At 37.5% G+C, this 25,779-nt stretch overlaps 5 protein-coding genes across 5 annotated transcripts; 2 read left to right on the top strand and 3 right to left on the bottom strand.

Annotated features, from left to right (window-relative positions):
- The first annotated feature begins 1,739 nt into the window (after window positions 1-1,739).
- On the top strand, window positions 1,740-3,769 carry LOC137737246 (HVA22-like protein c). Its single transcript, XM_068476675.1, has 5 exons — window positions 1,740-1,899; window positions 2,023-2,049; window positions 2,290-2,412; window positions 2,557-2,809; window positions 3,560-3,769. The coding sequence occupies exons 1-5, from the start codon at window positions 1,832-1,834 to the stop codon at window positions 3,626-3,628; spliced, it is 540 nt and encodes a 179-aa protein (XP_068332776.1). The 5' UTR covers window positions 1,740-1,831; the 3' UTR covers window positions 3,629-3,769.
- A 1,267-nt stretch (window positions 3,770-5,036) lies between these two features.
- On the top strand, window positions 5,037-10,175 carry LOC137737244 (PH, RCC1 and FYVE domains-containing protein 1-like). Its single transcript, XM_068476673.1, has 9 exons — window positions 5,037-5,776; window positions 5,918-6,004; window positions 6,077-6,166; window positions 6,361-6,441; window positions 6,563-6,736; window positions 6,844-8,940; window positions 9,180-9,326; window positions 9,447-9,736; window positions 10,037-10,175. The coding sequence occupies exons 1-9, from the start codon at window positions 5,729-5,731 to the stop codon at window positions 10,128-10,130; spliced, it is 3,108 nt and encodes a 1,035-aa protein (XP_068332774.1). The 5' UTR covers window positions 5,037-5,728; the 3' UTR covers window positions 10,131-10,175.
- Window positions 10,176-10,413: 238 nt separating this feature from the next.
- LOC137737245 (pentatricopeptide repeat-containing protein At1g26900, mitochondrial) lies at window positions 10,414-12,474 on the bottom strand. The gene has a single exon (XM_068476674.1). It carries the CDS (start codon window positions 12,212-12,214, stop codon window positions 10,448-10,450), a length of 1,767 nt encoding a protein of 588 aa, XP_068332775.1. The 5' UTR covers window positions 12,215-12,474; the 3' UTR covers window positions 10,414-10,447.
- Window positions 12,475-12,859: 385 nt separating this feature from the next.
- LOC137738021 (protein GAMETE CELL DEFECTIVE 1, mitochondrial-like) lies at window positions 12,860-15,038 on the bottom strand. The gene is made up of 3 exons (XM_068477623.1): window positions 14,437-15,038; window positions 13,646-13,835; window positions 12,860-13,301 (listed from the first exon to the last, which is right to left on the bottom strand). Exons 1-3 carry the CDS (start codon window positions 14,973-14,975, stop codon window positions 13,092-13,094), a joined length of 939 nt encoding a protein of 312 aa, XP_068333724.1. The 5' UTR covers window positions 14,976-15,038; the 3' UTR covers window positions 12,860-13,091.
- A 7,849-nt stretch (window positions 15,039-22,887) lies between these two features.
- On the bottom strand, window positions 22,888-23,469 carry LOC137736311 (uncharacterized). The gene has a single exon (XM_068475601.1). The coding sequence runs from the start codon at window positions 23,467-23,469 to the stop codon at window positions 22,888-22,890; it is 582 nt and encodes a 193-aa protein (XP_068331702.1).
- Window positions 23,470-25,779: the final 2,310 nt, after the last annotated feature.

Here is a 25,779-nt window from a genome sequence, read left to right as displayed (position 1 = left end):
AGAGGATAAAATTGGTATGAAATTTTTATTAAAAAGTGAGTGTGGAGTTAAGACAGTTAGAGGTGAGTTCGTTAGCACTCGATAAATATTAAATATTAATGCTTCGATAAGTATGCGTGTGATTCGTTGTACTATACTTCTCTAATCATTGATATTTGAAAGGAATGTGTCTTCAAACCGTTTGAGCTTGCTGGCTATGCTTCTGGTTTGTTCTAATCCTATACTAAAATTCGGTATCGCTTGTAAATTTTTAAGGCCTCGTTAATATGTTGTCTATGATTAAATTAGAATTGATAACTTTTTAAATTCAAGATATATTAAAGATAGCGTAGAATGATTCTTTTCATTTTGAGAGGATTACAAGGGGGATACATATGAAGAAAATTTCTTCATTCTACTTAATTTTCTCCTTTCTAGTCCTACTATCTTGTGAGTATCCTAGTTTCAAGTCGGCCACAATTTTTTCATTTCTTCCTTTAGCATACATTGAAAATCATGATTTATTTATTCCAATTCAATTTTCTATATCAAACAACGCCTAAGAGACTAGAATAAGAATCTTAAACCAAAATGACAACAAAAAACCGAAAAATTCAAGAGCAAATAAATGGAAATCAACGTTGTCAACTAAATTAAAAATAGTCATGTATTTAATGTGACGTGCATGCATTTTGGATACTACATACAAAAATTTTAGGCCTCGCAGTGTACAGTGACAGTACAGTGCAGTGAAGCTGCCGTATCTCGGCCATGCCTCCCTCCTTCCATCGAGAGAAAATTTGAAGCTGAAGGAAGGTTATTAAATAAGGAAAATTAATGAAAATAATTTGAAAATTTTGAGTTTTAATGATAAGGATAGAATAAAGGGTAAAGTGAATAGTACCAAGATTGACTTTTTAGTATAAAAATATGATTTTTCATTAAAATGAACAGTACCATGAGCTTTTCTTTTTGAATAATATGTGGAAACAGCACTGTTTACGATTTAATGGGACCTAGAGCTATAGTGATCCGCATACGGTGAGGCACCTCATTTGTTCATTTTCCCAGCTTTTGGGCCTTGAGAAGAAGCACTAACTAAAATATCACTCCAATTTATCCCGCCCACCAACTATTGCTCAATTAATTAACATCAAATCTGCTAATTCTTTGTGAAGTGAAAGACTGTTATGCATTACCTAAAATTTGGGCAAAGTAGTCTTAAAAAAATTTGATCTCTATGTTAATTATGTGACAATTACGTTAGATGTCGTTATGATATCACTTAATCTTACCGCAAGATTTTTATAGTTTTCGAGTGATTTGAGGAACGAGAGTTTTGACATTTATTAGATTTGATTAAATTTTTCACTTGATCCGCAACTTCTCAGTTACAAGTCAATATTGCTGAGGCATGACAATCTAATCAACATGCCTACAAGCAATGTCTAGTAGTGCTATCAATCATTTGGCCTATTTGGAGGCTAACAAAATTTAGGGCTAAACTATTAGAACAAAACTGGGTTCGCAACAAGTTTGGATGGTTAATTAACAAGGTTGGAGAAGGATTTAACGGAGAATTCAATCAATCCCTAATGATGATTAGGGACTGTATCTTACTGTCAAGCAGGCTCGAAGTTCAAAAATCGGTGCCTAATTTCTTGTGTACAATTATCCGCAAAATCAGCTGACCCTTTACAAACTTTTCAACGTTTTCTTTCTCTTGTCACTTTATAGCCAGCTTTTTGAAACCCTTCTCCAATCCTCCTCTCTTTTTATAGATCCAGCTCATACTTTTATAAGAGCTCAAAAGGACGTAGCAGTGAGATTGTAGACAGCCAATTTGCAAGAGATGGGTCGTAACAATGATTCTGGGAATTTTCTACAAGTCGTGGCTAACAACTTTGATGTTCTTGCTTTGTATGTCCCCCTTAATTAGCCCCCTCTCTAAATTCTACAACTATATAAATGTATGATTGTTCTTGTTTAATTAATCTGGTCCTTAAACATATCTAAGTTGGATTCTTTGTCTCTGATTTGCAGGCCTCTAGTCACACTAGTTTATCCCCTGTAAGTATAGTGTCATGATTCTGTGCCTTTCTTCCTGAACGGTCAACACTGCTAATACGGTTTTTCTAGTATGCTATATGGAGTATTCTACATACTCCATATATATTTTTTCCGTTAGATCCTTAGTTAAGAATCAATGATAAACAAAATATTTGTATATATAAGATACACCGGAGCGTAATAGAAGTTTCGCTAGCAATCACCTATGGTTTCATGATATTTGTTGTGTTTTTTTGCTAGATATGCTTCAATTAGGGCAATAGAAACCAAGTCTCGTACCGATGATCAACAATGGCTTACCTATTGGGTTCTGTATTCTCTGATGACAATCTTCGAGCTCACATTCGCCAAAATCCTTGAATGGTACTGTTTTTTCTTGTTAGATTTCAGATAAAATGTTGTTCATAACTAATTCCGGTCTTAATTCTCAATATCTAATGAAGTATCTAGTTAGAAACTGGCAAATTATAACCCTAATTATCGTATAATGTCCTTACTATTGATCAGCTTTCCGGTATGGACCTATGCCAAGTTGATATTCACATGTTGGTTGGTGCTGCCACAATTCAACGGAGCTGCACATGTTTATCGACGCTTCATCAGACCATACTATATGAACCCACAAGTTGCTCATCAAATGTGGTATTTCCCAAGAAAGAAGGGCGGTAGCCTCTTCAGCAAGCCGGATGACGTTTTAACCGCCGCCGAAAAATACATGGAAGAGCACGGGACAGAAGCATTTGAAAGGCTCATAAGCAAGGTACATTGATATGCCTATCTAATTTGTGTGATATGTGAAAGTCCCACGTCGAAACTTGAGAAACTAAAATACAGATAAAATACAACATATTGTAGAAACTGAAGAAGCTAAGAAACTAAAATACAGATAAAATGAAACATATTGTAGAACCATCAACAAAACGCCAAATATTTTGGCCGAGAAGGAACGGTTTGAGTTGGCTTTCCCATATCAGATAGTTGGTGTCAATGAGTTTCAAGGAAACAAGATGAGATATGTTTGGAATGGAAAGAGTAGGAAGCGTGGAGGAGGTTGCCATAAGGGAGAGAAACACAGAGAATGAGGATCGGACGAGGCTTTAGAAAGTTGATAACATGTAGAAACTGATTTTCTTTAATATTCACAAGACCAACATACAAGACATATATACAAATGGGTAGCTAATAATATACGGTTATAGCTTAAAGGTGATAAACATAAACATCAACATAAATATAGAGCTACAACATAATTGACAATTGACTATTATTCTAAAATTAATGTCCATAACTATTGTAACAGAAATGGTGTAACTATTGTAACTCTCTAACACATAAAATAGTTCCACTACTAATTGTATTTGTAGCGGTCTTTTATATATATAAAACCTTCAACTCACTGATAATATGTGAATGTGATTAAGTTGGGAACAATATAAGTGTTAATTGGTAGTGATCATCTTTCCATCTTCATGTTGCAAGTATACGAAGTAATATTATTTCTGATTTGCAGGCTGATAGAGAAAGGAGCAACAGGAAGAGCAACAACTACATGATCTTTGATGACGATTATATGTACTAATTAAATCGCAGTTCCTGTCTTAATTAATTCTGTTAACGGTACTTAGCTGATCTTTTCATTTTGTATGCTACGTCTCTTAAATCATGAAATGGTGTGTGTCGATTTGGTTTTGAGTATTTTTGGCTGCAAGTGCATTGTGCTGCTATAAAGCTGCAAGCCAACACATACATCTAACAATGCCATACTAATTACTTAAAACCACATAAACAAGAACGAAACTAATGATTTTCTTGAATTATTTACTGAATATATATGCATGACAAGTTTCATCACAGTCACGAAACGAAAAAACATCTGTCGCTAAACCCTAAATCCAATATATAGTCAATAACTGAGCCGATACCTTCACATCGGATTCCAGCAAAAGTTATTACATCGTCCAAATGGTAGAACTCGTTTAGAAGTGTTTTTAAAATGACTGAAATTGTTTTTGATAAAAATGTTTTGGAAACGAATATTCTTTAATAAAAATCCAAGTGATTTTGCAACTCAAAATCAATTTCATCAAAAGCGTTTTTAGTAATTTTAAAAGTACTTCAAAACAAGCTCTTTATATTGTGGATTTAAATAAAAAAAAAAAAAAAAAAAGGAAAAGCATATTTGGAGACCGCTCTTTCTTCTTGTTCTTTATTTTGGGATCGAAACATTGGTGGACATATCTTTTTCTTATCAAAGCATTAGGCGACATAACTCTATAAAGAATCAATTCAATGGTGCTTTTTTATCATCTAAAAAGACCACCAAAGTGGCAATCCAAAGCGAGCTTATGCTTTATAACTAGGCTAAAAATTAATTAAATAAACAAGACTGGTTTTCTTTAATACATACAATATTTGTATTTCTACTAATTTAATTTTCAGATTCATCCAAACAATATTGTACTCTAAAACCAATCTTTGATTGCAAAAGTAATATCTAAGCTCATTTGTATAAGAAAAACACATTCGTCATACCGAATATAACAACATGCACATCTACATACAGATATCGTGATGCAAAATATTTACTACACTAAATCCATGTAAATTATATAAAAAAAAATTCAAACTTTAATACAAAGAAAAAACCACATTATTCTAATTAATTTGACTAATCTCAAATCTTTGTTATTTAATTTTGTCACCAAATACCAATAACACAAGCATTTGATCAAAAAATAAGACATGGTTTCTATTTGGGTCAACAGAATAAGACATGCTTTTTTCTTGGTCAACAAAATACGACAAGCTTTTTTCTTGGTCAACAAATAAGACAGTGCTTATTGGCGCAAATAAGGACAAAAGCAAACCATCCGGGTCCCGCGAGATTTTCAGTTGGTGACGTGGCATGAAGCAGGAGCGACAAAACCAACTGTTCGACTTCAAAAGAACGAAAGAAAGAAAGGAAAAGGAAAAGAAAAGGAAAAGAATGAGAGAGGCGCGCACGTTAGCTAACAAACAACCACAATCCCCGAAGCTCTGCCAAATTCCACATTGACGACGACGACGACGACGACCTCTCCGACGTCGCAGAGCGCTCGTTTACTTCTCCTCCCATTTTCCTGCAAATTTTTCCAATTTTTTAATCTTCTTTTTTCTTTTTTGGAAGTGAGCGACGTCGGATTTTGGAAAATGGCTGGCAAATATCTTCATCTTTCTCGCAATGTAGGTAAAATCACTCTTCGTTTGCCCTAATCTGCGCTCTCTTTTGGTTTGATATGTGTGTTTTGGTGTCGAAAAATACAAAAATCTGAAGTTTTCCGAGGAATTCGACCGTCTATGTGAATTTTAGGGTTTCCCTGATTTCCAAGGAACTGGTTTGAGCTGTTTCGGAGCTGAAAGTTGATCAGTGGAGCCTCTTTTGGTTGAAAGTTAGGGTTTGGTTTTGCGGAATTGCGAAATTCTGAGGGGAGGGGTTTGAGTTTCTTGAGCTGCAAGGTTTTGTTGTTGAGAGCCGAGGTTTATTTGTGGGTGTAATGGGTTAGAGGTGGAGCAAATCAATTTCCTTTTTGTTGTTTTAATGGGGAGAAGTTGGGAATTGGGTTATGGTATTAGGTGGTGGTGGTGTTCAAATGGGTATTGGGTCTTGGACTTGTGGGCAAAACCTGATATTGCAACTTGAATGGCTAGTCCTCAGAGAAGCGGTCCGGTCGAGAGGGATATCGACCAGGTTTGTTCCTTTTCATCAGTTATTGCCCATGGAATTAACACTCAGAGTGAGCCATGACAAATATTTTTGTTCAAATGATGCATTGAGCTTAAGTCATATCAGCTCATGTTTCCATTTTTCTTCTTTCCATTCTGTTTACAGGCCATCACAGCACTTAAGAAAGGTGCAACTTTGTTAAAATATGGACGCAGAGGGAAGCCGAAATTCTGCCCATTCCGGCTTTCTAATGTAAGTTGGCTCGACATATAGCCTTGTTTGGTTTCGGCTCTTTTGGCTCAGATAATTCTGGTTTCGTTTCAGGACGAGGCTCTTTTGATATGGTACTCTGGCAAAGAAGAAAAACACCTTAAACTTTGTCATGTTTCGACAATTATTCCTGGCCAGCGTACTGTGAGTTTCAGCTCCCATTCTGTTTTCGGATAAAATCTCCACCAAAGCTTGACTGTAAAATCTCACCGTGAAAATTTTCTTGACCGCTTATGGCTGCTCTCGAAAGAAGCTTACATGGAAGATTTGTTCTTTGGTGGCTTCACCAATTACCTTCCAAAGATATTTATAAACATCACTGCGGCTTTTCTTTGCAGGCAATATTTCAGCGGTATCCACGGCCTGAAAAGGAGTATCAGTCATTTTCGCTTCTATACAACGACAGGTCCTTGGACTTGGTGAGTAAATTTGCTACATATATTCAAGGATCATTGATGCAACTGCAAGTATAAAAGCACCTGAGAAATTGTATTTTCTGGTATATCATGGTTTAATCAGTTACCACCCCCTGCTGGACAGATATGTAAAGACAAAGATGAAGCTGAAGTTTGGTTTGTTGGTCTTAAGGCAATAATCACTCGAGGTAATTACCGGAACTGGAGAAGCGAACCAAGATCGGAGGGCACATCAATAGATAGCCCCCATGCTCGGACTCGACGACGTTCTCCAACAGTGACACCATTCAGCATTGGGGTGATTTATCTTTTGTTATTTCTTTTATAAGGAAACAAAGAATGTACCTCTCTTGATGTATCAGGTATTTACGTTTTATTTCTTGGTGTTTTTACCAAATACAACAGGATCCAAGAGATACTGAGGGAGTTTCTTTGGAGAATATCCCACAGAGTAGATTAGGACGAGCATTCGCTGACATAATATCTTATACTGCCACTGCCACCCCCAAGAATGCCATACAAGCCGAATCAGTCTCAAATGCATCGTTATCACCTGTATCTGTGGATAACTCCAATGGTCGAAATTCTGCATCTGAAGCATTTCGGGTTAGTTTATCTAGTGCTGTAAGCTCATCTAGTCAAGGTTCTTGTCAAGATGATTTTGATGCTTTAGGAGATGTTTTTATTTGGGGCGAAGGTATTGGTGGTGGAGTACTGGGAGGCGGTGTGGATAGAGTAGGGAGCTCATATGGTTCCAGGACGGATGCTTTTCTGCCTAAGGTATTGGAATCAACAGTGGTCGTAGATGTTCACGGAATTGCTTGTGGTGCCAGACATGCTGTTCTGGTCACCAAGCAAGGGGAAATCTTCAGCTGGGGAGAGGAGTCAGGAGGCAGGCTTGGTCACGGTGTCGATACAGATGTTTCCCACCCAAAGCTCATTGAGACTCTTAGTGGGATGAATGTTGAATTAGTGGCATGTGGGGAATATCACACTTGTGCTGTTACACTTTCTGGAGATCTCTATACATGGGGTGATGGTACTCATCATTTTGGCCTGCTTGGGCATGGAAGTGAAGTTAGTCACTGGATTCCCAAAAAGGTATGTGGTCACTTGGAAGGTATCCACATATCCTATATCGCTTGTGGACCGTGGCATACAGCTGCTGTGACATCAGGTGGCCAGTTATTTACCTTTGGGGATGGAACTTTTGGTGCCTTAGGGCATGGGGATCATAGTAGCACAAGTACGCCACGGGAGGTGGAAACTTTGAGAGGGCTAAGAACAACAAGGATTGCTTGTGGTATTTGGCACACTGCTGCAGTTGTTGAAGTAGTGAATGAATCGTCTAGCCCCGAGACTACTAGTAACTCTTCATATGGGAAGCTTTACACTTGGGGTGATGGTGATAAAGGCCGACTTGGACATGGTGATGAACAATCTAAGCTAGTTCCTGAACGCGTAGCTGCATTGGTTGATAAAAATATGTGTCAAGTAGCCTGTGGCCATAATCTCACAGTTGGCCTTACAACCTTAGGACAGGTATATACAATGGGAAGTGCTGCTTATGGACAGCTTGGCAATCCTTCAGCTGACGGGAAAGTTCCCACTCTGGTCGAGGGTGAAATTGCAGACAGTTTTGTAGAAGAAATTGCATGCGGTTCTTATCATGTTGCAGTTTTGACTTCCAAGACTGAGGTTTATACTTGGGGAAGGGGTTCGAATGGGCAACTAGGCCACGGAGACAATGATCATAGATATACGCCTACCCCTGTTGATTGTATGAAGGATAAGCAAGTAAAGAGTGTAGCATGTGGTCCAAACCTAACGGCGGTCATTTGTCTTCATAAATGGGTATCAAGTGCTGACCATTCTGTTTGCTCTGATTGTCACAATCCCTTTGGTTTCAGAAGAAAACGTCACAATTGTTACAACTGTGGGCTAGTCTTCTGCAAAGCATGCAGCAGTAAGAAATCTCTGAAAGCTGCCTTGGCTCCAAATACAAACAAGCCATATCGGGTGTGCGACGAGTGTTATAGTAAACTGAAGAAGGCTGCAGAAGCCAGTTCTGCTTTGCGAAGTCCAATAAGAAGTGGAAATATGCGTCCTAAATCCAATGAGGTGACAGATAAAGAAAATCTGATCCCTATGTTACGGGCAACACTCTCCAGACTCTCTTCTTTCGGCACAAACAACCACGGCGAAAGCAAGCAGCTTAAGCAAGAAAGAAAACCAGAAGTGCGTGATAATCGTGTCTTCCCAGTGTTGAATGGACAGTTGCAGTTAGGGGGTTTTAATTTGACAAGAGCATCAACTCCTCCCACTGCAGATTCGGAAAAAGTTGTTTCGCCTTCTATTCCTGCCTCTAAAAAGGCTTCTCGGTATACATCTCCTGTTTCAGGAAAGTCAAGTCCACGCCGGTCTTCTGAAGAAATCATTCTTGAGGATTCAAAGCTTATAAATGGAAGTTTAAGCCAAGAAATCGTACAATTAAGGACACAGGTAGGCCTTTTTATACTGCTTTAATGTCTACAATCTAATAGTTAATGACATCCGTGCATATAACTAAATCTTTTGGTGGGTTCTGGGATCCAAATCTTTGACATTCTGTATAGCTGCTGAAGAGAGAGGAACTAGCCTAGCTTATGAACTGAGGAATTGGATTAAAATTTGCGTCCTTACGAAAATTAGTTAAAGTGATGTGTATACATTTAGCTGAAATTGTTCCAAAAACTATGTAGGTAGAAGGCCTTACTCTCAAATCCCAGCATCTTGAAGCTGAACTTCAACGCACATCAAAGAAATTGAAGGAGGTCTCTGCAATAGCCACAGATGAAACTGAAAAACGCAAATCTGCAAAAGAAGTTATTAAGTCTCTAACTGCTCAGGTTGCAACCGTTCTGTGTTCGATGTTCTGTTTTTTCTTATGTTTTCTGATTCTTTGGCGTTGCAACTTATCCTATCCTCCGTAATTTTCTAAGGTTACACTGATTTTACTTGTCGAACAGTTGAAGGAGATGTCCGAAAGAATGCCTGAAGGGCAGATGAGTCATTGCAATACAGGTTCTATTTCGCATGCAATCAGCTTTGGGAACCAGTTATCCAAAGAGCCCTCTCTGTCAAACATAAATACTTCGCAAACTTTGTCCAATGGCAATTCAATGGATCGAATCCTAACTAATGGGACTAAATCACCAACTGGAAAGTCCGAGCGGGTGCTACAAGACGAACCTGGTGTATATATAACTCTAAGCTCCTTGCCAGACGGCAGTAATGAACTCAGGCGTGTTCGCTTCAGGTACCTCTCTCCTCCTCCCCCTTTATTTTCAGAGTCAGATAAATACAACCAAGTAAATATCTAAGGCCATGGCTTAGGCTGCAGAAGATTCACTCTGTTTCTTTTTCGGCCTGCCACGTTGTGCCGTCATTGCGTTTGAATCCATTACCTAGAGGAATCTCCATCAGCTTTCTCACATTATCCTACCATTTCTCAATCGAAAACTATTACAATCGACTTTATAATATCACAGTGCGGATTGATGAAATGTATTTGATGCCCTCTACCTTGTTTGCTGAAATTTAAATTGTTGTTCGACAGTCGGAGACATTTCACTGAAGAAGCAGCAGAGAGATGGTGGGCTGAAAATGGGGCAAAGTTATGTGAGCGGCACAATATAAAAGGTGCAGAGTAATATGCTGTCAGCTCTCCTGTGCAAACCTCATACGCGTACACCCAATGATCCTCTTCCCCACCAGAACGTGTAAATTATTGAACCCGTAAATCATTCCGCCGAGATAGAGCGAAGGATATGGAGTCGGAATTAGTAGGTAGACTGATATATTAGGATGTTAAAATCGAAAAGATGAGAAAGACATTTGAGAATTCTAGATATTCTGCAGTTAATGCTGTTTTTTTCCCTTAAATTTGTGCCAAAATACTAGATTTGTACCAAAATATCAATCTCTAACCTTATCTTTTGTACATCAAGTTGAACACAGTTCTTCAACCTTAACTATCCATCTCAATTGAGCTCAGTCCAGCTTCCTTTATAAGGTTGTCTTCTATTCGAACTGGCCGAAATTTCACTTCTCCCGCCATATTTTCATCTTCTATTTCCTGCATTCTTGTCATATGATCCTGCAACCTTCCGGCAATCGCGTAAGTACCTGATAATAGCATTGAATTGGTGGGATGATCATCATTTAGTTCCACCAGCACTTTCTGGACAGATTCTCCAAGAGAAACATACCCATAAACCCTGCAAGCCGAAAGCAGTGCACGCCATGCTGTAACGTCAGTCTTAATGGGCAAGCCTTCAATTAGTTTATGTGCTTCCTCCAACAACCCTGCACGACCCAAAAGATCGACCATACAACCATAGTGTTCCACCTTCGGCACAAAGCCATACTTGCAAACCATCGTCTCGAAACATCTAACTCCCTCTGCCACCAGCCCTCCATGGCTGCAAGCACTTAAAACTGCCAAGAAAGTGACCTCATTAGGTTGACAGCCCTCTTCTTCCATCCTATCAAATAGCCTTATGGCATTACCCGCCTGCCCATGAACACCACAACCCGAAATCATGGCAGTCCATGATTTCACATCTTTGCTTTCCATGCTCTCAAAGATGTCAAGTGCCTTGTCCAAAAACCCACATTTAGCATGCATATCAACCAGAGCTGTTCCGAGAACCGCATCCAATACCAAGTTCTCGTGTTCCACATAATCCTTAATGCAACTCCCTACACTTACAGACCCAGAAGCAGCACAAACCGAAAGCAACCCGGCCAATGTAGATGAATTCGGTTTCATTCCTTCGAGTTTCATCAGCCGTAACAAGGCTACTGCTTCTTCTACCATGCCACATCTTGCATACTTATCAACCAAACAATTCCATAACACGACATCCTTCACAGAAACTCCATTGAAAATCCGACGTCCTAAATTGATTTCCCCTTTCTTCGCGTACGCATCAATCAAAGCAGTAAGAACATGTAAATCCGAACAGAAGCCAATCTTGATGCAATAGCCATGAATACACTCTTCTCCAAGGTGACTCTCTAAACCACCAATGGCAGACAAAAGGTTCAAAACGGTGGTCACACTAGTTTCAAAACCGATACTGCACATTTGCTTGAACAAATCCACAACCACATGAGGCTTAGACGCATGAAGATACCCACCCATCAAAGTATTCAACGAAACCAAATCATTTCTTTGAGGAAATTCGTCAAACACCTTCCGGGCATCTTCAATCTTCCCAGAAACACAATAAAATTGCAAAAGGGTATTCTTTACATTGACAAACGGTACAAACCCAGACCTCACAACAACCCCATGAATCCCTCGGCCGGTCCCAATGGCCGATTCACGAGCGCAGGCTTTGATTGTCGCGACGAAAGAGAACTGGTCCAGCGTGATATTCTGAGCTCTCAGGTTATTAAAGATATGAAAAGCATGCTTTGGATCATCGCTGATGGAGTAGGCTCTGAGCATGGTATTAAACATGAAGAGATTTGGGTTTTGTATTCGGTTGAAAATGGCGGTGGCGTATTGGATGTCTTGGATGGAAGAGGCAAGAAGCTTGCTGGAGAGAAAAGGAAGGCGGTCGAGACCAGTCTTGACCATGGACCCATGGAATTGTGAGATTTCTGAGACTGTTTTGCAGGATTGTAAAAGAGAAATGAGGCTGAGATCTTGGGAGAAGACGGAGTTGTGTGTGGGCGAAAGTGTGAGTCTTTGCCCCAGACGTGACGACTTGGCTATCAATGTCATCAGCCATGCGGCGCTGGCACGGCGGCGGCAGCGTTTGAATTGTTTGGAGCTCACGCCAAAAATTCAGGCACTCAAATACCAAAGCTCCAAAAAATAAATACCAAAGCTTCAAAGCCATATAATAGTAGTGTCAGTTTTTGCATTCCATTCAATAAGGTTCAAAAAGGTTCATGCTACTGGAATACCAAGTGGCACTATCTAGTGACTACTAATGTTCTAAAAGACGCTAGATGTTAGTCAGGCGGCGAGCTGGGACCTAGCGCTTAGATGGCTAGGCAAGCGCTCAGGTGGATTTAACTAAATCTACTATATTTTGCATAAATAATTCTAGGTTGTTATGGTAGTCAATTAATTCTAGACTTTTGTCCGTGGAAATGTAGGCAATAGGATCTTGCATATTTCTAGGGTAGTGTTATCTGCACATCCATTTTTACTTCTCACATACCCCTCTCAATTTTCGATTTTCGAATCAAATAATTGAAGAAGATAAATGATCTAAAGTCACTTCTCTTCCCTACAAGTGATGTGAAAATGACCTATAGACGGGTAAACCGTGGGGAGAGGGATGCGGAAGCCTTTGTTGGTGGAAGAGTAAGCGGCTGTCTGCAAAACCATATTTAAGGTTCATACTATGATACTCCCAACTGAAAAATGAACTGAAAAACGCCATTAGGAAGTTGTAACTGCAACTTTGAAGGATATACATATATTCACTTGCACTAATTGCACTTTCAGTTGCCTAAAGGATGGTACCGTCATACATTGAGAAAACCCGATATCACAACTTGCAATAAGTGATACGGTAACTATGAATACATTCGGTGCTGATATCTCCCGTAGGCAGAAACAGAATATATGAAAGTAGCCCAAGACCAAACTACCTTTCCTTATACGGGGAAAGACTGCTGCTGCTCATTGGAGTCTTCTCCTCCTTGAAGGGTTGGGTCGATGCATCGGATAGACTTGGTAGCCTTGAAACAGAACCCTTCCCTTTCCTCGCATTCGGCCCTAACTCCTCTATCATGTATTTCCACCCATCAATCGGTCTCCTCCGGCTAAATATGTGAGTCTTGATAAAGCTAGCAATCTGCATGCCAATGTCATATAACCAGCCGTAAGCATCGAGACGGCAGAAAGAAATTGTTAGCAAGATTGTCGTGCATGTAATAAAACGAAGGGATTCAGAACTTTGTGTAGCAAGGCTTTGCAAAGTCTGGTTCACCAAAGCAATGTGAAACTTTGAGTTATTAATCCGATGGCTCTTCCAATTACTCATTTCAACAAGAAAGGGGCTATACTAAAACTACAAAACTGTACGAGCTGAACTTTTCTAGCATATGAAATATGTTCACACAAACAATGTAAAGTTCAGCGCTAATCCTACAAGTTGTACCGTTCATTTATATTATTAGTGTGAGTGAATATACACACCTGAAATTTATTGTATGCAATCCGACGCTCAAACTCTTGAAGAAGAATATCTTCTTCTCTCTGCGTCATCTCCCATATATTTCCCTCCTGAGCCTTAGATGTAGTTTCCCAACCATCAGGTTTGTTTTTGTAGTCAGAAGCACTCGGTGCTTTAGAGTTCTCCAAATCGTTGTTAGGGGAGTCAAAAATGCTGCAAGTATTAAAAAAGTAAACCAAAAATGTAAATTCGCAAGCAACCTCAAGAAACTTTGCTACTACGCTGAAACAAACAGAAAGTAAAGATTGAAGCTTTAATCCGGTAACTTCCGTGCAAAACCGAAGACTTTAATGCAAAACAATCAATTGGACTCGAAGCTCTAAAACATAACGAGTCAAAACTTTACATGTCCAAGTGCAACATCTGAACTCGGATACGTAACCCACATCAAATTGATAGCAGAAAGTTCACATTCCATAGTTCCTACCAACTGATGAAGCACAACAAAACCCGCCATACTTATCTAGAAAGCACTTCTACTAATAAGCAGTTTTATCGGAAGCGCTTTTATCATAATCACGTCGAAATTTCAAATAAAAAGCCCAGAGCTTCAATCAAAAGGACTTGAAATGCTTCCCTTTCAGTTCAAGGTGATTTTCTAACCCAGAAGCACTTTTACTTTTTCAGCCAAACTTGTCAATTAACGCTTTTTTTCTAAAAGCACTTAAAAACACAAAAACACATTACAAATGAGTTCACAAACAGATACATTCATGTACATGCAGAGGTAAACAGAGAGAAAGATTTAACATACTCAGAGCAACTATCGAGCAATCGCTCGATGTCGTCGCCACCGCCAATCGAATTCGAGTTGGCCAATTTAGCCTCCTCCTGCTTCTCAATCTCCTTCATCCAAAGCCCAGCGTGAATCTTCTGTTTCTTCAGCCGATAGTCCTTCTTCAAGCTCTCCAAGCTATAAAGCGACGACCCACTCTCACTCTGCTGATTCTGCTTCCTTTCCTCTTTGGGTTTCCGCCTCTCGTTCCAATTCTCGTTCATGTCCTCCACGAAGGCCATCGTCTCGGGGTCGGCGTCCGACGGAAGCACGATGCTCGACTCGGGAGACGAGAAATTGACGTCGGTCTCCCATGGAGCTCTGCTGTTGTTTCCCGAGAGGTCGGGTGGGATCCACGCCGTCTCCCACGCGTCGTTCCAGTCGTCGTCGCCGCCGCCTTTCTTTGAGTTGGAGGAGAAGGTTCGGAGATTGGCGGCTGAAATGAATTGGGTTTTGGCGATTGTGGACGAAAGTCGGCGGAGCTCGGTCTTTGTTGCTATGCGTTTAAGGGCTTGCATGGTTTGTGGAATCGGTGGAGAGAACTGGAGAGAATCGCAGAAATGGAAGCATAAACCCCTTGTTCTGAGAGAGACGGGGACGCAGAGAGGAACAAGAGCATACGGGCCTAACCAAAAGCCCAAGTATTTCAATGGCTTTGAAATGATATATTGGGCCCTAATTTCGATATTGGGCCATAGAGAAAGCAAATAAAACTGTTTTTTTTTCTTTTTTTTTTTTTTTTTAAGATGGGAGGAAATCGAACCCCGACTTATCCCAATCCTAACCTTTTCCCCCCTTTTTCTCACTATTTATGCAAACCTCAAAAGCATAATTCCCTTGTTTTAAGGTTGACAGGAACATGTAAGTGTAGCGGTTTTCTCAGTCTAATTTAAAATCAGAGAATCCTATTGTGGAGTGGGCGTGGCAATAAGTTTTGTTTAGGTTTATCTAATTAGATGTGTCATGCGAGTAATTCATGTTAATCGTGTACTTGTAAGGTCTTATATTCATGCGGGTTTCAATTCGTGTAATGTGTCATGTCTGAAATTGTTGTCCTTAATAATAAATGTAAAAAATGATAAAGTATTCAATTTGCAATATCAAAATTTAACAGGAAGTGTCAAAATGTTTTTTTTTTAGTACAACGATATATTTCACACTAAAGGAAATGAGTAGTTCGGCTAAGCCACACAATGGGTAACCTAATTTGGTAATAGACCATCTCCAACCGAAAGGTCTAGATGGTCGAAAATAGCCCAAAAACAGTCTCCAACCAAGGGCTAGGACAGAGAGCTCGTGGGCCCCACGGAATCTAAAAGGGCCAAAGGGTTGGCCAGAAAATCAGAGCAATCATGTCGGATATAACCGACAAGAATGCTAAAACAAAATTTTGAATCCAACGGCTAACTGATTAGCCATTGTATTCTTTTTTTTCTTTTTTTCTTTTTTTAATTCTTAAAATTTCTATTTTTTTTTTCTTCCTATAAATACCTAAACCATTCATTAAATTTAAGTTATAATTTTTTTGGTTTTTTGGGCCAGTTACCGTTGTAGTTTTTGAATTTAAGTTGTTGTAATTTTTAAATTTAAATAATAAATTATGTTTGGTCCTCAGTTGGAGACGGTTTTTTGTGACATGGCTAAAACGAGCCCTAGTGCCCTTCGGCTCTAGGTTGGAGACGGAAGCAAATATGACCATGTATTGTTCATTAAAATATTAATATCTTGGAGGATCATAGGGCTAAAACGAGCCCTCTGGCCACCCTCAGTTGGAGATGGCCTCAAATTCGCCATCTACAAGATTCGAACCTAAGATCTCTCACTTACAAGTGAAGAAAAATATCAACAAACCGTAGTATTTAATAGCTATTATTATTATTATTCATTCATTTAAATAAGTAATGGTGTTGGGGCCCCAGAAATTGTAAACCTTACGCAAATGGATAGGCCACAGCATACAAGCCCACCTGAGCTCCGAGTTTTGTATGTTATCTTGGTTATGAGTGTTGTGAGAATAAATAATTGTGAAATAAAGCAGTAAAGTGTTTGATAAACTTTTTTGTAAAAGTGCTTTTGGAAAAGAAAAAAAAAAACAGTATTATAGTGTTTGGTAAACTTTTGTGTAAAACAGCTGTGATTTTGTGAAATGAGAAAAAATGGTATAATACTATTTTATTATTATGATATTTTATTTAATATTACTATTTTTAAGTGAGGATTTTGTGTGGTCGTGGGGCCCACACCCCATTTTCCTTCTCCGTGTGTCTTCATTTCCCTTTACACTCCCAAACTTTCTCGAAAACTCTCAGCTCTCTCTGCACTCTTTCCTCCACCGAGACAACCCCACACACAAACTTTCGATCTCAGACCATCTCACCACCGGATTATCATCATCTCCACCCCCATGAATTTAACCCCAAGTTTGGGTTATGGGAATTGTGTTTTGGGTGCTGAGGATAAGAAAATCTAAGAACTCAAATCCCTGAGCTTTCCGGCAAGAATCAGGAGTTGCATAATGAGCTTGCTATGAAGATCTGTTGTGTGAAATTGTGATCTTAGATCGAGCACTTGATGATTTTGATAGCTGGGTTTTGGATTTGTTTCTTTGGTCTGCGATGCGACGACAAGTTGAAATTTGAAAAATACTCCAATGGGATTTCGATTTCAAAATTTGAAATCCGGCAAAATAAGAATATCAACTATGAAGATCTGATATTCAACCCAGCAAGAAGGAGAAACGAATGAGGGTATTTTTGAGATTGTGAAAGTTTCATTAAATTCAACTGTTCACCCGACTCCTTGAAGAAAGAAAAAAGCTGGTTTTGAGAAGCAGCAAAATCTTTTTGCCACTTTTCAGCTTAAAATGATCTGTGACTTTGAAAATAAGCAGAGTAACCAAACACAAATTTTACTCCAACTTTTTTTCATCCCTGCTTTTAAAATAATTTAAGTAGCACCAAACCTTACCTAAAGCATGTTTAGACAAGCATACCAATGGAACATTATTGTACAAGGCAGTCACATTCAAGAGTCTTATCTCATATCTATAATTTTTAACATGAACTTGTTATTCCTACCCTAATAATAATAAATAAAATAAAAATATGAGCTCGTTTGAAAGTGCTTCTAAAATGATTGAAAGTATTCTTACAGAAAATATTTTTAGATTCTAAAAGCACTTGAATTCAAGAGTCTTATCTCACATCTATAATTTTTAACATGAAGTTGTTATTCCTACCCTAATAATAATAAATAAAATAAAAATATGAGCTCATTTGAAAGTGCTTCTAAAATGATTGAAAGTATTCTTACAGAAAATATTTTTAGATTCTAAAAGCATTTGAAGTGTTTTTCTAGGATTTACCTTTTTTTTTTACTAAGAATTGGTTCCAAAAATATTTTCATCAAAAGCGTTTTGAATTATTTTAAAAATACTTTCAAACGAGTCTTATATGTACTTATACGATTCAGTAATTGATCTAGTACATTGATAAATAAATTGTGCATTTTGCGCTTGTTTTGTGATCAGGATTAGATTGATATATTCACAATTTCAAAGCATGTTAAATAAAGAAATGAATAATTTCGTCTAATTTAAAGGTAGAAGATGAATGGTACACAAATAAGCTTATATATTTCAATTCAAACATAATTACCACTGGGTGGCGCCCATATTTCACATGGCACGTTCTGAGTTCGATTCCTGGCACTGGTGAGTCACACAATGGTGGCCAGAGGGAGAGTGAAATGGCACTGTAAGTCTTCCCAACATAATGGTAGATTGTCTGGACAAAACTGCCAGCTGGTCCCCCTTGTAACGAAAAATATTCCAACATAATGATAGGCTTAGAAAGATAAGTTTCGTTCATGTCTAATTTCTTCTAATCTCCTCAAAATGAAAATTTATTCCCCTTATCTTCAACATATCTTGAGTTCTATGAGTAATTCACCGTAATTTAATTCTAGTCCGCAAACGAATGTAATGATTTTTCAAAGTACAAATAACGTGATTCATAATTAATAGTGTTCGATGATTAGTTAGTTCATGGATGTAACTGTCAACCTAGACGGACTTTGCCTTCCTCCACCAATCGAAGCAATATGTGGAAACATCTCACCCATAAAATACGCATCTATATAGTCGCGAAGAAATTGTGGTGAGTGTCTATACGCGTTCCTTTCAAGTTCCAGATATTTAAAAAACTGGGAATTAACTGCAGAGAAATAGACAGGAGAGAACCAATGGCCATCAAACTGCAAGTTGGAAATAAGCTACTAACTGCTGAGTTGCTTGTATTGCAAGGAATTGGAAACTGGTGGGGTTGGGAGAATATGATTTTGGAATTACCTGTGTCCGAGGAAGCTTCCCGCGCCTCAAATAATTTTTCAAAATATTCCAAACAAATCATCTGACGTTATTAATTTATTCAAATAAAATCTTAGATATATATTTTTCATAATATGTGAAACGATACATCGCATGATTAATGTTCTTGATGTTGATAAAGATTTTTTCACCACACCACAAAAAAAAAGACTTTTATAGAATGAGTACACAACAAGATGACTTTTTATATAAATAATACAAATATATATACTAATTTCTCTTCATATGTCATTATATAATTAGCACAAAACATCATCGTAACTGTTTGCATTTACCATGCAAATTGCTTTCCATACCTCATCAATGGGTATCGATTACCCACTTTCTTTTGCGTTGTGTGTTTAATTAACAAAGTCGTATACGCACTTTGTTCTCTCCACTTGTAATTTTGTGGAGATTTAAAATTTGGAATCTTCCCCTAAGGCAACCACTTTCGTTGTTGAGCTTCTTCCCCTTTTTCTTATTAATTGTTGGACAATTGCGATGATGGCATGCTTCAATTATAATCTCCATCTTTATCATACATTACACACGATAGTTCATACAACTTTTTCAAGACTAAAATGAGGCCTAAAATAGTAGAGTAGGAGTTTTTTGCAATAAAAATTTAGAAAATTATTTAAGGCTTGTTTGAGAAGTGCTTTTAAATAACTGAAAGCGTTTTTAGAGAAAATTAAAAAAAAATTCTTCAATGTGTGAAATGATTAATTTTGTATTTGAACTTTAACTAAGAGTATATGTGGAATCACAAATTTTGTATTTTTAGAGGATTGGTTATTGAGTTTTATGTGCTAATGGAATTCACGTGTCAACATCTAAATGTAAAAAACAAGTGAAAAATGGTAAATGGGAAGTAATTTTTCAATGTGCCCAGCGACTAGTATTCTTGTTCCTTAATTTTGAAGTGAAAACGACACGATCCTTGCAGTTGTTTTCTAGTCTACTTGACCGCCCATGTTTTTCACACTTAGCCAAATTCAAGTGTAATTGATTTGAATAAATCGTCTAAAAGAAAATGAAATAAAATCGCCTTCCTTCTTCTTCTTCTTGTTATACATCAACCTTAATTTACATAACAATGTATTGGTATATCTAAGTTATCCTCCACATTGAAAGAACAAGAATGCTAATGCATTGGTAACTTAGATATACCCACTGTTCTAAAAATTCCAGCTTACACGCTAAGCGGCTGGGTGTCGTCCCGATTAATGTTTAGACGTTTGAAAATTAAGAAATGGTGCCTAGACATGCTGAGACGCCTGCCGAACCCATCCAGACTCACCTAGGCACCTGCCTAGGTCATGGCTCACTTAGTCATAAAATAAATAACTTTCATTTTGAATTTTATTTTTTTAATAAATTGTAAGAGACTTGTTTGCATACTTAAATGAACACCCATTATATTCTTGTTCCCCATGTTTTTATTATGTTCCAATACTTCACAATATACATGTCATTCTATTTTGTAGTTTATGATGAAAATATATAAATTTTAAGTATAATTAGACACTTATTTACACAAAATATAATAGATTTATTTAAATCCGCCTAATCCGCCAAGGCATTAAGTCCCAGCCCGACTAAAGCCTAGCGTCTTTTAAAACCTTAGATATACCAATGCATTAGTATAGTTAACTTATTAGATATGCCCATACATAATAAATAAATAAAACAACGAAAAAAAAATAGTAAAGAAATATGTGGACTTAGCATTAAACTAAAATAATAGAAAAGTTTGACGTTGTTTTAAAATTTGACAACAAAGAGAAGCATGTTAATTTATGTAGAATTTTTCCATCTTTGAAACCGAAAAAAACGCATATTTTTGTCAAAACAATAATTTAGTGTTTATAAGGGCTGTAAGAAGTGAAGGCTGTAAGAAATAAGGGCTGTTAGAATTGAAGGCCCCTAATTAAAACTATAATTTAAAATAAAAACCTAGAAATCGTTGAATAACTACTTTATTTTTAGTGTTTATGTCTATTTATTTAAAAACAAAATGGGGATAAAACGACAACTTGGTAAAATCATTGGTTAATCAAACTAATGTAAACCAACCACGCATTGAAGGTCACAGCTAAAAATCCGAACCAAGGAAGTTGCCAGGACCAGAGTCGTTTACGTAAATGTTGATATCGATATTTCGAACCCAGTTATTATTTTCGTGGTCCCCATGTCGAGCAGATATAGAATTCATGGCACCACTGTGTAATTTGTCCTTGTCGCCCCAAATGTGTCCATCCATGGTCCCCATGCATGATGCATGCCACTCCATCCCACAATATCTTCCCTCCCATCATCTCACATCACCTCACCCATCCCCATGACATGGTGCATATCTCGTACAAGTTCACGTATGCATGGCCATCGATGCCTGATAACCTTGTTACCAACGACGATGATCATTATTCTATTTATCTTAATATATAAGTTTAACAAATAAAATTTTCTTACAATGATAGTTGATAAACACAAATTTCAACCTTTAATCTCATTTAACCGTAATAATTTAGTGGGACGAATGCGCTCCTCTACGGTCCCGCTGGGGTCCCATCAATTATATTTGTCGCCACTCGATTTGCTTTTACCTCCTCATACGGCCCCACAGCTCTGGTTTGCGTACGACTCGTCGCACTCTCATCGTCTTTCACCCCTACTCTCTATCCAATACGATATTTTTCTTTCCATTTTTTATTATCTTCGTATTTTTTACGGAACGGTGCGTCGTCGCACGCTCTAAGTCTAATCAAAAGTAGAAAGTGGATTTAATTTGAAAGTAGGATTTTATTCTCTTCTATTTTCATCTACTTCCTTTCTTTCCACTTACATATTATTTTTTATCTTAAGATCTTTATAAAAAAATTAATATAAAATATTAACGTAACTAAATCGTAACAGTTCAAATAAAAGGTGATAGAAGAAAAGAGATCAGGAGGGGAGAGAATCATCCTCCATTAATTTGATGTGTAGTGAAGCGAGAGAACAAGCAAGGCCAAATGGAACCAATATTTTAAAAGAAAACTAATGAAAATGGTTTGAAAATTTGAGTTTTAACGATAAGGACAAAATAAAAAGTAAAATGAATAGTATTATAATTGACTTTTTAATGAAAAAATGTGGTTTTTCGTTAAAATAAACAGTACCAGGAGTTTTTTTATTAAAGTTCTCATATTTTAACCATGAGCTGACGGTCCAATGATAAATGACGGATTATGAGATTTCTTTAAAGCTAAAAACTGAAAGTTTTAGATTCGAAATCTAGTGGAATCTGAACTTGTGGCTACGAAAAAGCTGAAATGCTTATATAAGTCTTTTCGACTTCAAGAAAAAAAGAATAATAACCATAACTTCCTAACAATTGTGTCCTTTTAATAATAATAATAATAATAAAAAAATAAAAAAATAAAAAAAGAAGAAAGAAAAAGACACCAATGTTTTTAAGACGTCGCAACATTCAATTTATCTTTGATCGGTTACGTACAAATGTACCCTGTACACTCTACAAAAATCTTTTGAAGTGCGCAGTGCGCAGGGTATGGCTCACGTTAACAGCTCCCGAGAACACACAGCGTCTTTTATCTTTTCTCACCAAAAACCTTTCCTTTATTAAGCAATAATGCGGACTTACTTTATTAATAAGCCAAGGGTACAAAATTAAGGAAATTTGTTTTCTTCATAGGTCAGATTTACCATTTCAGCTTGATATAGTCCTACCGTGTGAAAGTTCTAAATGCAAGGACAAAATGGGTACTTCAACAAATAAACACAATGACAAAGACTTGTGTCTAAATAATTTCATGAAATTTGGATTTCATTTCCTTCTACAAGTTAATCTCCTTCTAATAAGTGGCAGAGGACGCTTTTGATATTTTTACAAAAGAAAGAGGGACCAAAATGAAAATTAAAAATTCTCTCCATTTTCTCTATATTGTCCCTCTTTTAACTCATTTAAAACATCATTTTTTGCCTCCAAAGTCCCCTAACATGTACTTCCTTTCCATTTTTACCCCTCGACCTGTCCACCCCATACCCTACTCAATGTACTACATGAACAGTTCAGATTGCATCAAGGTATAGTAGTTGGCAGCTTCGTCCTCTAGCTCCCACAACCCATCATCAAAAGTAAACCCATCCGGACCGTTGAATTTCAACCCGTTACCCGCCTCGTCATCGAACCCGTCAGCCTCCCTCTGCGGAATCCCGAGCTCGTCATCGGAAGCTTCTAGAAGACGTCTCATAACCCTCTCGCTCTCATCCTCCTTCAAAAAGCATGCATTAGAAGAAGTAGGAGTGGAAGAGCCAGAGGACGAGGCATAGCCTTCTAGAGCCGACTCAGCAGCTAGGGTTTCGGAGCTGGGGAATGTGTTGAGAGGCTCAGAGGAGATTTCTTGCTGAAGGGTTGTGATTAGAGAGGACAAGTCCTCCGAAGGTTCAACTTCTTCTTCGTCGAGGAGAGAGAGTATGTCGGTGTAGGGCTTCTGACGCTTGAGATCAACGGAATCCTCATCTAGGGTTAGTGTTTCGTCCCTTTGGCGTTTGGAAGTAGCTTGACGAACACTGTCGTCCACGGGGGTTAGGGTTTCATCCCTCTGCTGTTTAGTCGGAGTCTGATCGGCGATAGCCATTTGTAAAAGAGAGGAAGTAGATAGGAAGAGAGAGGCGAAGAGATACGAAGTGGCTCAGAGGAAGAAAAGGGTTATGATGAGAGAGAACGGGGGATGTAAAGTCTTTATATAGAGTGAGGGAGAGATGGAGTAAAAGTAAAGGGCCGGTCAAAAGGGCTCGCAAAATAGGATTTGGATCCACTCCTGAGCTCAGCATCCTGAGCTTACTGAGCAAATCATATGGACCATTAAATTTTCATCCAACGATTACAAATAAGAAATTTTTTTTTAATTATAATAATTGTAGTTGTTGAATTTTGATCCAACGGTCTATGTTATTTGCCCAGTAAACTCCGGATGCTGAGCTCAGGAGAGGATACAAGTCCCCGCAAAATAAGCGAACATGCAGGCTGGGGAATATTTTAATCATTTTTTTGGTGTTGTGTTAGAGGGAAAAGATGCTTGGAAACCCATGAGTTAATTAAAAAAAATATTTTCCTAAAAGAATAGTATTTAATGGAAAAGGTGTTGTACAGAGGGGAGATGTAAATGCATCGGACCGTTTGATTGGCTTTTGGTGTTGTCGAGTAAAACGAGCGGTTGGTAATTGAGGAGGAAGATATCTCGAGGAGGGCCCCAAAAGAAAATGACAAAGGCAGTGAGGCGTGAATGAGAGAGAGAGAGAGAGAGAGAGAGAGAGAGAGTAATGGTAATGTCAGTGATGAGTCTCTCGTGTGATAAAGCAGGGCTGCAGATTCTTGCTCGAGGCTGGTAATACAAGTGCTACTGGTCCCGAATTTTAAGACAACTAGAAATTTAATTTATTTTAAACAAATTATATTAATTACATTAAATAGTAAACGACTGATTTAATATTCATAATAAATTAGTAATAATGTAATTCAAATTCGATTTCAGCAATAATCGAATTTAAGAGTTTTTATTTACAATTAAAAAGAAATATTACTGAATTATAATATTAAATGGCAACAAAAAAAAAAGTAATTAAACAAAAGAATTGTTGCTTTACCGGTACTAAAATAATTTTGATTTTTAACAATAAAATAATAAATATGTTAAGTAAATGTGTCTCCTAGCATTATCGAGGGGATCTTAACATTTTAACCATTCATTATATATAGTGCATTTAATTTTAATTAAATGCTATTTATGTTTATTTTATATTTAAATTTTAAAATAATTTTTTACCATTAGATATACGATGAATGATTATGATGTCAAAATTCATAGAATTCCTATATTTTGATCCGAAAGGATCCAAATCCAAATCTCGTAACTTTAAGATTGTGTTAGAGACAAGAAATTTAGAAACGGAATATGTATATTACAAAAGATGTAAGAGAGATTGTCGTATTCCTCCTTGTACTTTATCATTTATAAATTATTCCTACGTACCTTTTAGGATAATCCTAAAGAAGCTAGAGTTGTAAATAAAATTTACAAATTGAATGATGTGTTATTAATAAAAATGAACATATTTATCAACGTTTAAATAATAAAAAAGTTACGAGACCCACTTCAAAATCCTATTTCCCCACCCAACCTTATATTATCATCCCTCAAAAAAGTTAAAAAAATTAAAACACTTTTCTCCACCCACCTATATTCCTAAAATATCCTTTACATATTCAACTATTTTGCAGAAATTGAAAGAAATAAACTGAAAAAAAGCACTCAACCCAACTACCAACCAACCCCTTACAACACAAAGCAACTCGACGGCAACCTCTCGATCTTCATTTTTTCAAACAAGTCCAAAGCCTCATTTTCAAAGAAAGTGCAGAAATCATCGCATTCCAAGTACACTTTTTTTTTAACTACCATTTGCTGGAACACGTATCCAGCGCTATCCAAACAATCAGTCTTCTTGTAAAGATCCACCAACGCAGTCCCCAAAAACGCATTCAATTCAATCTCATTCCAAATAACATGCCTATGGATTTGCTTTCTCCAATAAATAGATCCCAACCCATCCAAATTAGCACAAGAAGAAAGCACACTAACATACGTAGCTTCATTTGGTAAGTAGCTTCATTTGGCTTTCACAAAACAACCCAGATGGGGAAAACATTTAGAAAGAAATAAAAAATCAAATGGGGAAAAAAGAAAAAAAGGAGGATAATATTGTGACGGAAAGGGGATGAAAATGAGCTAAGAGAGCAAAGTAAGAACAGTAAAAATCAAAGATTGCAATTTGAACAACTTCTTGTCCTTATTCGTCGTTTTGTTGATGATCCTACAATTGATCATGGTATTGGTGGCCAAGAGTTTTCTCGGCAGGTTGGAGTGGATAATCAAGAGATGTATTTG

Source organism: Pyrus communis, chromosome 6, assembly GCF_963583255.1.
Source record: "Pyrus communis chromosome 6, drPyrComm1.1, whole genome shotgun sequence".
NCBI classification, from domain to species: domain Eukaryota; kingdom Viridiplantae; phylum Streptophyta; class Magnoliopsida; order Rosales; family Rosaceae; genus Pyrus; species Pyrus communis.
This window is presented reverse-complemented; position numbering and strand designations above follow the sequence as displayed.